Below are 13836 nucleotides of genomic sequence, written 5' to 3' on the forward strand. Positions count from 1 at the left end.
CAGGACGAGAAAAAGTACAGCAACAGGTTGTACCATGTGTCTGTGTGTGTGTGTGTGTGTGTGTTTGTGTGTTCTTGCATGTGTCTTTGTAAGTGTACGGGGTGTGTGTTGTATAGTAGGTCAAAGTCAGTGTCTTCTTTTAGATCGTAGTTTCCCTGCGAGTGCCGTCAGTAATTAGTTCAGATAGTTTTAACTAATCATCAGGAAAACTACAGCTCACCAAAACAAGCCACAAATTACACTTGCCGGTAAACACAACAACTACATTCATCGTATAATATAGCCTGAATCTTTTCCAAATAAACCACTGACGGGTAATGTCCCACTTAATAATCACATTTGTATCCACAAATCAACCTTATACCTTACTTAAGGTGATCCACCAATGCACCATGTCTGAAAGCCTTTCTTAATCAAATGTCAAGGGATGGTCACCGGAGACTGCGGGGGATCCCATGGCTATATTAAAAGAACTGGATACACAGAGTCATCCTTGCTGTCAATTTTCCCAGTGGCCAACCACTGAACTCCAACTAAAAAATCCACTGACAGTATAGAAACCCTTTTTCCCAGAGACTATGATTACAAACCACTTGTCTGTAAAACTTTGACAGGACACCATGAACAAGACCAATTATTAAACTGGGACCTTGCCACACTACCAACCTCTAAATTTGACACAGGCATTGACAGATATCAAAAGGCCTCAGAAAAGTGAATTGTTGCGGTGACTGCGGTTACAAAAGTAGGTATAAGTACAAAAATGGTAGAGGAGGAGAAGATGAGTGTACTCCTCCAGATAATGAAATGTGCATTCAAATGGAAATAGCATTGACTGGGACAAAGTGTAATATTTAAAGTATTAAAACCAAATGTGGTAGTAAAGGAACTAAAATTGTAAAGTTTAAGTGTGTCCTGTTGCAAGCACACACATGGACAGAAACATGGGACTTGGATAGCACTAGACGGAGCGGCACCAGACACTGAAAGGCAATTTAAACATCAGGATATGCCACTGCTCCGAGATGTGGGATTGCCAAAGGCTGTAAAACAGAAGGACTTGGAGAGCAGCACAGGAGATGGAGCGTAACATGTAGATAAGTCACGTAAAGAATGGGGGTAACTTCTGTTCTCCTGGAAGTGTGCCATCAACACACTCTGCACTGTGTCGCATATTGTTCCCCCGTAATCACAGCTGAAAGGCTGCCAGGTGGCCCTGAATCCCCCTCTGACATTAACCCAGCAACAAGTGCTGAGAGAAGAAGTGAACAAGGCGGGGAAGACAGAATGAAGAATCTGTCACAATTACATGGATCCTGCTCTGGCCCATTAGACTCAGAATCTAATTCAATTAGGGCTATCTCACTTAATCCTACTGGAGTTTTAAAAAGGATATCTGTCATCTCTCAACAATTTAATACCCCAAAAGACATGGCTTGTAGCATACACGTCTCCAATAGCCTAAATACTGCGTGGTAGTGACACGCTTGAAAGATGATTCTCTGGGCTGTCATTACAAAATAGCATTTCATCATTTCACTCTGGGTGAAAACAAATGGTTCAACTGGTGCAGAGCAGACGTCATATATAATAACAATAATAACTTTTCAAAACTCCAGTTACAGCATGCTACAACAAGACACCAAAATAAACTAAGGTCATAAGATAAAAAATAGGAGCACTTCACTGATGTAGGTTAAAGAAATCATAAAACAGGGATTTAACGTGAATACTAAGACAAATAAAATAAAGTAAAAACTCAAACAAAGTCAGGATAGGTTGTCCAATAAAAGCATGTTTTCAGAAGGGATTTAAAAGATGTCACTGACTCAGGAAGCCAGATTTCCTCAGGCAGGTCTTTCCAGAGCCGTGGGGCCCTGACAGCAAATGCTCTGTCCCTTTTACTTACTTACTGTATTGTATGCTTATCAGGTGCTGAGCCCTGCAGAGTGTTACTGTTAAGTTTGTTTATATAGTGCGGTGGTTTTGGTTTGTTTCATTTGAGGACACTGCTAAACTTCTTTCTCAACACTCTGAAGATAAGTTATTGATTTATGTGCCTGCAAAACCAGCTGTTCACGATCTCAGCGCCACTCTTCATTAACTGAATGTATGAATAGTACAAATGCCTTTCCATCTCCACGGTGACCAACTACACTGTTGGAATTCTGGGTTATAACTGTTCAACTCAGGGGAAATGAAAATTTAAATCTCCCACAAAAGAATAAATTTGGGATCCCATCACAGCCAAACTTTGGCAGTGACACAAGCTTTTGTCCCAAAACTTCACTGTGGGGTGACAGTGACACTGTCATGCTAAATGTGGTGTCAAAAATCATTTCAACCTCATTTTAATTTACCACCAAACTGGGGCTGCCAATGGTGAGCAGAGATAACATCATGGGTTTTCCTTCATACACAACCAGCCAATGTATCCAAATTTATTTAGCGCAGCTCAATCAGTCATATTACACAGAAATATGAAGGTTTTCAAGTCTTGGTGTAGTTAGCTTATCTAACTAACTAACTAATTAGCTGACGAAGCATATTAAATACTGAGGAAAATGTATTCAACAACTTCAAATGACTACATTTCAGAGAGTCTGTTGAGCTGGCAATCTGAAGATAAACTGATTTGTTGAAACACAGGATCAGATTCATCTTCACCCTTATTCTTCATCAAATTTAACTATACTCTTAGGCAGTGCAGTTGAGCCATTGTGTACAAAGTTGTCACTTTTGCCATAACTACTCTATAATTCTGTGTGACACATAAAACCATGCTGATCCATTACAAAATACTGGCTTAAATCATACCTGGAAATAAATTGTTTCATGCAGTATGTGCAGCTTTTTCATTGTCTGCATCTCTTTCTCTTTCCATGTTTGTGAACAGTGGTCAGTTTTTAAAGCAAGAATTTCCAAGTCAAGGGGCGCCTCGGTGGCTCACCTGTTAGAGCACTTACCACATAGGCTTAGTCCTGACTACAGTGGCCATGGGTTCAAGTCCTCTCTCTCCCTCCCTGACTTTCCTGTCTATCACACACTGTCCCTGTCAGAATAAAGGCAAAAATGCCCAAAAATATAATGAAAAAAAAAAAATTCCAAGTCAATCAGAATCACCAATAGAAACATGAATTTAAATGTTAGAAATGTTAGAAATCCTAAGTAGAAGATATAATTATAGCAGCAGCAAATTCAGTCATAAGAAAGATCATGGCAATTGATATCTGTAATTTTTCCTCTTGTCTCTGGATGTTTTTCAAACAAATTCATCAATTAATTTTCTACTCTAGGTCTTCCAACAAAACTAAGTGTGAAACACTAAGGACTATTGAAATTTCAAGATTTTTCACAACTGGAGAATAATCATACACAGTTCTGACTTTTCTAAATGTGTTTTAAATGTCTCTAAACATTTAAGAAATAGAGGGCAGTCTCCAGTATGTTACTAAGAGAGAAACACACAGGCATATATACACAGTACCAATAGGTTGCCCTGTTCCCCTGGCTCCTACTGAGCAGATCCAAATGTGTGAATGGGCTGGGTTCAGCTCCTGACCTGTCTAAGAAACCTAGAATCTGTTGAGATTCTGACGCAGCAGGATTATGGATGACCTGTAACAAACCATACTCTGTCTCTTCAGGGCGAAAAAGGATAAACCTCCTGTTGTTCTATCCTGGGAACTTGCACCCCCAACGACCTTATACGTGATGTCACGCAATAGAGAGACGAAAGTGTTGATATACAGGCATCAAAAACAGAGACAAGCTCATCCATCATCTGTCCCTTCATGTTCTGCACGGGGGAGGATGGATGGTGTAATTTTTTTCAGGATCTAGTACTTCAACAGCTCTTTGAGAGAATCTGGGCTAAACCGTGTAGACATTATGACCTTTCTATAAACCCACACACTATTGAATCTAACAACCTTTAAATCTCCCACCTACTAAACATATTCCCAGGCATTTTACCCTTTGAACTTTTAGTCACAGATCTTGCTTCTCTGTCAAATTACTGCTCCTACCAGAATTTGTAAAAATATTTTTTTCACTTTGTTGTGCAATACAAGCTAAAGTAATACAACTTCCAACTCATAAGAGTTTGGCATTCTGAATTGCGTGAGTCTTCTTCATCACCATAACCTGTTAAGCCACATCATGAGTGAAGTTATAATAGACCCTGTAAAGGAAAGCCATTGCCATAGAGGGATTATGCTTCAGGGCCATTTTCATATCCTGGTGCAGGAAGGAAAAGCCAGCTTTGAAACATGTAATAATAGTCCTTGACACAGCCTCCACTTTCATCTCAGCCCTCCTCCTCATAACTCATCCAGACCTGGATCACATTCTCTGTAGGAGTATATCAGAGTCCTACGCAAAACATTAGATTGAGCACTGAGACTGCTGATTTAGAGTACTTCCAACACCATGTTAGAAACAGTGGAAGGAGAAAACTGTCTTTAGACATCTTAGACATATATTCACTGATTTAGCAGAGAGTACACAGAGCTCAGGAGCAGCAAAGACCCACGTCCCTGGTGAAAGTAAAGGGGTCATCGTGTTGCCATAATAATACTTGAAGATGCGTTTCATGCACCAGCTACTGAGGGGATCAAATCTATATTTGGGATGATCTCTTTACATGTCATATCTAGGCCATTCTGCTGGCTGATACATAAAGAAAAGGGGTAGTGCAGCTGCTAGAAACATTGCATAATCAAATGAATAAATAAATACAAGGACAATGACAGGGACAAGGACAAAAAGGTCAGGTAGGGAGCAGCAGCCAACCAACAGCCTGGATGAATGTTCTTTCAAGCAGGTGGGGTGGGATCTTGCACATTGTGAGTTGACTAAATGAGAAATACAATCCAATACAAAAAAAATTACACTGTTAAACATAGCAACAGTCATTTGGGATAGGAGTGCAGGCCCCTATTTCAACATGTGTGAAAGTGAGAAGCTCTGATCTAACGGACAGATATGGATGACTCTTGGGAAGATGAAAGAGAAACTACATTGTGCACTAGACAGTATTAGATAGGCTTAACTGAAACCAATTGTTTCATAAGAAAGGTGTCATAATGATAGAGGACCAGGTGGCATACCTCATGTGTCAATGACAGAACTGTAACACCATAACAATAGTTTTTTGTAGATTTCAGTATTTCAGGTGGTGGCTAGTCAACACAATTGAGCAACGGTCTTACAGTTTTTCCCATTGGTCTGTATGAAAATTCATCCTACTGATACTGAGGTGTCACAATGACTCACAATGACCAATCTCAAAAGATTGGCAAATAAAAACACAAGGGAAAGAGGACAGATATGTTTTTTGTAATATTATGTGTACTGATCCTTTACTCAATTCTGTACTGCATCTATCCAGATGTAGTGTAGACCTTCCAACGTGACTCTTCAAATCTCGATCCTAAATTTGTCTTTCATAAAGTTATCGGTTACTATAGACAACTTTACTAATCTATTGACTGAAGACTATTTTTTTGGCATCTAAGTGCTGTTTGGGTGAGCATTTTGGACATTGTGTATAGACGAGTGGGTGTACACACATATTCATTTTTGTCTTACTTGGGATCTCGTGGGCTGTTTGGACGACTGTTGGTGCGGAGTCTGCTCTCTGTTCCACCTGATGGTCGCTCTGGTCCTGAACCTGGGCTTACCCGCCTGATAAAAAAATAAACAAAAACTGTCAAAAACAGAGCAAACCATTCTTTTCAGAACCTTCAGATGAAGCAAAAACAAGCAAGTAATGACCTGAATTGCACACATAATAATACATTTTATAGCCTCTCTGCTTTCTAATTACAAACACATAATTATAAATTTTATAGGTTGTCTGATTTCTAATTACAAACAAAGGATTACAAATAACTCCATCACACACTACACAAAATTTTATGATGAACTTACCAGACACATTTGTCTCACCCTCACACATGCTTCTCTATCTCTCTCCTGTCATGACCTGCCCCCATAGTGACTTTGTTTGGACTCTTTGTTTGGACTTTATGTTTGGACTTTTATTTAACTCCTGTTTAGACTCCCTCATGATTCATTGTGCTTCTGTTAGTTACCCCCTTTTGTGTTCCTGAGCCTTAGTTTTAGAACCTTGGATTTCTAGCCGCTTCGGATCAGATTTTGTTTCACCTACAAAGTTTGTTTTATTTGTCAAATAAATCTTTGAACAGTAGCAGCTCTGCCTCTATTGTCTGCATTTGGGTCCAGACGTTCTGATCCTGACAGTGCAAATTGACCATAATATGGACCCATATTATGTTGGAGTCCCTCTATGGGGACTGGAAGAAAAAAAGACTCCAGGAGAGATGACAGAGAAGCTGCTTGCACATGAGGTGCGTATGAGTGTTGCACATGAGGAGATTTCAAAGAGACCCTAGTTTAAGATTCACTGCCTGGCTAGCTTAAAGACTTTATTAACACCCTGGTGTCCCAATCAGTTCCAGTAGCGGTACCTTCAGCCTACTAGCCTCAAGCCTCATGCTTCCCAGTTGGCTAGCATCATGCCTGTTAGCTTCCAGTCAGCTAATCAACCTGTTCTCCAGTCTGCACCCCTGACAGCCAGCTTCTACTCTTTACCACAGACGGCTAGCCTTCGGCCTGTTAGCCACCGGCCAGCATCTCAGTAAGGGCTCCAGCCCACTAGCCTCCAGCATGCTAACCACCAGCACACAGTGACTCTGGGGATCCTTCACTTACAGCCAGCTCCAGTGGTCAAGGCCTCTGCTAGCTTCCTGTCATTTTCCCAGTCAGGTGGCAGTGAGCCCAAGGCCTCTTTGAACGTCAGCCAAGTCCTTTCCTCCACTTTGTTGAGTTGTTTCTCATTGACTAGTGTGCATCCATTCAGAATGCACTGCCATAATTGTAAAGATTGCAAATAAATATTTATCAGAGTGCCTGCGATGAATGCGCCAGCGTCAAATGTTTCAGATTAAACAGAGAACTGCTCCTCTTCAACAGATACTCCATGCACATCTGCACCAACCAGGCCCCAGATCAGATTTCTTCCAGTCAGGAAGGCTGGTCAGGAAATTTAATAAAACCTCCTGTTCTAATGTTCTCAGATTCCTATCTCAGCTACATCAAACCAAGTCTAAATAATTAGACCTTCATAGTGTTAGCAGAGTTGACTCACTGTATATATCCAGTATGTACAGTAGAGGTAGTTGTCAACAGATTGTCAGATGATATTATTGATTCCTCCTTCAGATTTCAACAAACAGATTGACTGAACATTGGCTTGAAAAACTCGATATTGATAATGATATTGATATTGATATTACACTTTCATACAGTTATGGTTACAGAATCTCTCTCCACCTCCCTTAACTCATAGAGATGAATTTGAATGATAGCAGTATTATTTTTCAATAATATCATTATTACGAATTCATTTGGCCATGATACTTGTGCAGTGAAATTCTGAAAGCCCTAATTTGGAATATGAACACAAGGTCACACGTAACACTGGTATCATACTAGCCAGTGACCCTTTTAGCTTGCTTAGTCACTTCAGATGTACTGTGTACCTTGGCTCATCTGGAGAAGGCTCCTGTGTGAGACCATTGGATTGGGCGGGGCTATGGGCTGGGCTGTTCTCTGGACTGACTTCTTCTTTTGCACCATTTGTTGATGGCAGCTCCAGGCAGGCCCTAACACCCTCCCACTGCTGCGCTGCATTACGGATCGCCAGACGCCGCTTCTCCTTGATGAACACAACACAGACAGATAAGCAGAGGACAGAGACGGTGTCAAGTGACAAGTGTCCTGAGCAGAACACAGGGCACATAAACTAAGCTAATGGAACCTGTCTGTTTTGACCTGGTCAAAGGTAAACCTCCTCCTGGGGTTGCTTGTCTCTAGGATACAAGTGTATGAAAACTACACACTGCTTTTACTATGACCGATATCACACCTCATTAGTTAGATCTGAAATTGTATATGCACTTGTTAGACAAATATATTTGTTTCTGTTACCACAGCAGTTTGATTTAACTGTGGTTTGCTTTTATGATGGGAACACTGGCACCCATCGTGCAAGAGAGAAGATTTGGGTTCCTCTGCTATCTTTCAATTGTTCTTTCCTGGCCAAGCTGCAGTTTAATGATGCTCAGTTATGGAATGTGCCACTCCCCGATGCAGGGGTGAGTCAGTATCAATTCATAGTCAATCCTTTGCCCTCATGAACCCCTGGCTGCGACATTCAATATAACATTTTCTCAACACCAGGGATTAGCAGGAGTTAGGTTACTGAGACACAATGCACAGAAACCATCTCTCAGCAAGACACACTGCAGCACAGACACAGCAGAAGCACATCAATTATGTACTTTCACTCACACACACACAATACTGCAATGACTACTGTTCACTACTGTGAATATCTTAGACCATTTAAAGAAATAAAGCATAATTTACAGACCCATTTACAGATATAGTTCCTCTGTGGACAGTATATTCCTCCCCACACTTACCCCCCTCAATGTTGCCAAAGGGCTTTGTGTTATGTAGAACTGATGTAGATAGATTTGAAAAGTTGAAAGTTCATGTCCTTCAAAACATGTATTTAATGGCCCAATAAAACACAGCCCTAACAACCCCATGACACATAAATTAGAAAACACATGAAAAATGGGGAAAACAAATCCTAAACATGACCTAAATGTTGCAGAGCTTTCTTATCAAATATGTTTTGATGGGTAAGTTGAAAAAAATAGATGCAGATTATTGTTAAAAGTACCATTAAGAGGCCAAAGAGGTTGGTTATTGTCCAAATATACACTTTACCTTACGTGAGCCTGGATACCATAATCATAATGGCCTAATTCTTTAATATGCTGAATATTGCATTCAGCGAATGGGTAAAACACTGTTAATCAGATCTCATCTCTAATGTGTAATATGTGGTACTTTTAAAATGTTAAAAGCTTTGATGTTATCAAAGCTCTGTCTAGTACTTTGAACATTTGCGACTAATTGTCTACTTCCTACCCAGAATAACTAATCGAACAACAAGCAGTTTGTGAAAAAGGGAACTTCAGAGGACACTTGTTAATTTATTGTCTGAGATGTAAGCTACCATTTTGTATTTGTTGTACATTTGATCTCTAAATCCAGGCACACAAAGACAACAAGAACAGATCCGATCAGAGTGGTACCTTATGAATGGTCTGCTTGTGACTCTCCCTCTTCTTCTCCTCCTCTTTTCGAGCTTGTACACCAGCCATGCGCCGATCCTCGTCCTGAAAAAGATAGCTAGAGCAATCAGAGTGCCGCTCCATTCATGAGCTCTGAATTATTCAGGAGAGAGGGGAACCACAAAAGACACCGTCAGAAAGACCATTCTCTACACCAGAACTGGACCACTGTGGAGGCTAGGAGATATTCTCACACCAGCCGGATGCATCACAGGATTATCTGTCTGATTTTCAGTCTGAGATCAACTGAGCCCAGCTGTTGGGGAAAGCCAAAACTCCCAGAATGCAATGCTGCCAACACAATCTGAGTGTGCCAGCTGAGAGCTGGGGGATATTCCGCTGTATGTGACAAGCTAGCAGAGACGATGCTTCAGTCTGATCAATAGAGGCAAAATTCTAGCCTCGCTGAAGTAAAAGCACTGATGTCAGCTAGTGGAGAAAGATTTGAAGGCTAGAGCTGTATGTCACTGAGGAGGACAGTTTGTAATGGGAAAAATTACCACTGTATATGATATTCTGTGAAATTTATCAATATGAGTGCTGTTTTTCAGCAATAATAATGTCTTTGTTTGGGTAGCAGTCTATTAGATTGATTATTTGGCTGTTAATGTTTCAGTCAAATACAATATATCCAATTGAATAATAAAATGAAAACATGTTACAACATATTTAATTTATTTCCTTTAAAATCTAATTATCTATAATATTAGATTTCCCTGTAAATGTGATAGTTATCTTTAATAAATAAGCTCTATTTGCTATTTTGAATTTATTTTCATGTAAATAATACGATCAGAGTGGTATTATGTTTTATTAATCAAAATAAGCCAACTGATAATATCTTGATTCAGCGACAGCTTGTATGTGTGTTGTTTTAACTTCCCTTATTTAGTTTTTGAAATAATCCAAACACATCTGTCACACAGAGTATATCCCCACAGCAATTTACCCCAAAGCAGAACAGTACTACTGTATCTCCTAATTTGCAGTATTAACTCACCACAATTCATAAATAATAGCCAAACTCTCAGCAGTCAAACATAGATTTTATCTCAGATAATCTGATGTCACTTCTACTAACAGTATAGTGCACTGGGGGCAAGGTTTTCCAAATCAGTTGGGAGGGGAAAATCGGGATCTTCAGTGGCTACTATGAAGTTTCCCCCGCAGCAATATCATGACATAGTTTGAAACTCCAGTGCTGGGCTGACATTTGTGTTGTCAAATCAAAACTTTGCATATCCCAAAAGAAAACTTTCTGGAAATAAAACAATAGCCCGGTTTTCAGGATTGACAGCTACAGACAGTAGTTTGTTGAGGGGGATTTAATGGATCATCGGATCATGAAACTTGCTAAACCTGTTGAGGACCACATGTACCTTAAAATTCAAGTAAAAACATGAAAATTGTTGAAATTGGAGTTATGAGTTTTTTTTCACCATATCATCAGCAGTATGTTCTGAGGGCAAGGTGTGTGGTACTTTCAGATTCCTTTAAAGTACAAGCTCAGACCTGGGTGTTCCCTGCTTGACAGCCTCTGAAAGCATACTGATATTTCACTGTAGCGCTTTGCTGGTACAGTGTTTAAATACAATGACTTCATGTTTATGCTTGAGAAAAATCATTGTTTTGTTAGATCAGACATACATTATGTGTAAATGTTTAGCTCATAGTCACAATTTAGTCACTGATGCATTTTAGCCTCTAATACGCAACTAAGAACATGATGAATGCTGCACCAATATCAAAGAACAAAGACTAACGAGTATAGCATCATCAAGATGTACAGGAGCTTGGAGACGCCCCACTGACAGTGAATGGGAGACTGCCTGTGGGTTCATCTGAAGTTTGTCTTGATCTGTGAAATCGTAATAATGTTTGTGTCAACACAGAGTCACCCTCAAGATTCAACATGTAGAGGGCCTTGAGGAACATATACTCAGACGGTGGCTTTAAAGGTTTGGACCATTAATTTAATGTGAACGTCTAATCAAGATTTAGCATATCATGTTAGGTAAACAATATACAGGACCACCAAACTGTCAGCATTCTTATGTGTGATCAAATTTCCTTTGATTCTTTGCTTCCATCAATATTTCTGGATCAACCTGTTATATGTTTGATAATGATATTCACATGATGCCTCCCATTGTAATCATGTGAGTTGCTGTACTTAAAATGCAAAAACACAGGAAAAATATATGAAAGGACTATAAATCAAAAAAAATATAACAGCCATAATTAGCGCCATTTGGCCAGTGGCCAGTTTTCCTCTTGTAAACACACACAGACATAGTTAATCAGTTCACTCTTACTGTGATGCGCTTCATATCCAGCTGTCTCAGATGAAGCACACAGCGCAGGACGGCCTGCTTGTACCATGTCTCCAGGGCTACAGGATTCCCATCCAGGGTGAGCTCAGAAAGGGAGCGCGACTCTCCAAGGCAGGCTAGCTGATCAAAACTAGAAACGAAACGAAGAAAAAACATTTTGAACAACACTAAAAACACTGAACACTTTACAATGATTCAGAGGCATGGTGACCTAAATAAGTATCGGGAAGCTTGAGTCATCCACAGGGTAAGTCAAAAAAGACTAATCCCCCCCATTTATGTTTATCTTCTTGAACCTTTAATCTATGCTTTCAATATATTGACAGAATGAAGCCAAGCTAAAACAAGACATGAAAAACTGGTAATTTCACTGGCACACTGGCAGCCTGACATTACTCAGGGCGCAATGAAGAGAGAAAAAACCGCTACACTGTTGATATCACCCTTTGGCCAAAGGAGACATGAAAAAGCACAGTCATGTTATGTGCAGTGGAGATTCTATCATTGCTAATTTGCGATAATAACCTTGATGAATCATTTGCCTGGAACTACATATGGACCTACAGCACTGCACTGTGCCTGATCCTAGCCAGAAGTCTCTTTGGATGCACAAGAGGGCTCGGCTGGATAATGGTAACCTTGATGAACTATTAAAGCCAGTACAGCCATTAGGGAGCACTATTGAAGCTTTAACAAATGCAAAGCAAAATTTCACAAATCTAATATCAATTGCAGTCATCTGGAAATGGTACTAATTTGAAAAATCTGAACAAGTCGAACTTTTTTTTCTTCTTATCTTAGAATGACAGTAGTTACAGCCACTCTTCTGCCCTGGAATGTAGTGAGGAAATACTGGAGGTCTGTGGCCTTCTATTACATTATATACAAAAATAATGAGGGGGGTTTTCACAGTGATTACTTGAGATCCCAGTGGTGTTTAACTACATCTCATACATTTTGCATAAATATTGCATTCATAATCATAGTCACATTCCCTCTTGGGTATCGTTACTACAACAAAACTGATCAATAATAGTGGCAGTAATGAAACATCTCTGTGTACCTGTCCCTGGATCCCTGGAGGTATGTATAGTGAAGATCAAAAATATACAGTATGTGTGCTGTGTGTGCAGAGTGGGGTGTGGCTGAAAACTGGGTAGCTTCCAACTTCATCTATAGTAGCACTTCAGTCCATGCACGTTTCTTTACTGACTTCTTATCATTAGTTCTGCTTTGCTTGTATTTCACAAGGTGTTCAACTTAACTTAATAATATGGTAAGTGAAATTAATAATTGCAAAAATTCATGATTTTTTACTCCAACATCTTCTAATGAGCAAACTGACTGCACCAAGTAGACAAGTGTGGTCTGTCCCTCTACCTAGCAACAGAGCACAACTGTTTCTCCTATCAGCATTGAACAGTTTCAAAAAGGTACACGACCCAGCTTTCTATACAGCCATTATAACCATATATTCAAGAGAGCATCTTTTATTAAAATACCTTTACTAAAAGTAGAATAATAAAGGAATGAAAGAATACAAACTGATTATTTGTTGCCTATTTCTTTGTCATGATTCTCTCTATAACAGTGTGTCAGATACCAAATCATACAGACACTAGAACAGCAGGGCTGGTTTGAAACGTCAGGTCAGATCTATCACAGCACAAGGTGACTATCGTCAGGGAGGCTAATGAACACTGTCCCACCCTGAATCCTGCATACAGGCCTCACCTCCAGGCAAACACCAAGCAATTTTAAAGCTTTCTAAGGCTATGCTGCTTTAACAAGTTAACTCTATGATATCTTGATGGCCAGGCTCAGAGGGAGAGAAGCAAAGAGAAAAAAAGGAGTACACATACTGGAAAAAGTGTGTAAAGCACGTTGATGTTTGCACTAAGCAACAAAACACACCTCTCATTCATCCTACACACCCTTACCTAGCAATGCTGCTCCTGAATTCACTAAACCATCATCACCCTGTCATTAGTTTTTTGTGGAAGTGAACTACCTTCTCTCAGCCGGCTTCTCTGTTATCTGCATAACTTTAAAGAATTGTCACACCCATTTCTTAGGTAACAGCATGCTAATTACCGACAATAAAGAACACATCCAGGTTTATGTTTTCTAGGTTACAGAAACTGCTCACTACAACAAATCTGTGTGTGGCTGTGCATGTTTATGGGTGTTCCGCCTGCAGCTCGTTGGCCAGGCCCTGCCAGGGGCCAAGGGAGGGGACGTGGCACTGTCCAGCCACTATCCCTGTC

General features: G+C 40.0%; 1 protein-coding gene across 1 annotated transcript in view; it reads right to left on the bottom strand.

Moving 5' to 3' along the window:
• Positions 1 to 13836, bottom strand: part of lrrc49 (leucine rich repeat containing 49) — a 36929-nt gene that overhangs the window by 11094 nt on the left and 11999 nt on the right. The window contains exons 10-13 of the mRNA XM_022741865.1: positions 11552 to 11699; positions 9198 to 9281; positions 7569 to 7744; positions 5593 to 5688 (exon numbers count right to left, since the gene is read on the bottom strand). Of these exons, the coding sequence (XP_022597586.1) occupies positions 5593 to 5688; positions 7569 to 7744; positions 9198 to 9281; positions 11552 to 11699 (504 nt within the window). The remainder of the gene's footprint in view (positions 1 to 5592; positions 5689 to 7568; positions 7745 to 9197; positions 9282 to 11551; positions 11700 to 13836) is intronic.

This window comes from Seriola dumerili, unplaced genomic scaffold (assembly GCF_002260705.1).
Source record: "Seriola dumerili isolate Sdu_G_001 unplaced genomic scaffold, Sdu_1.0 BDQW01000003.1, whole genome shotgun sequence".
NCBI lineage: Eukaryota > Metazoa > Chordata > Actinopteri > Carangiformes > Carangidae > Seriola > Seriola dumerili.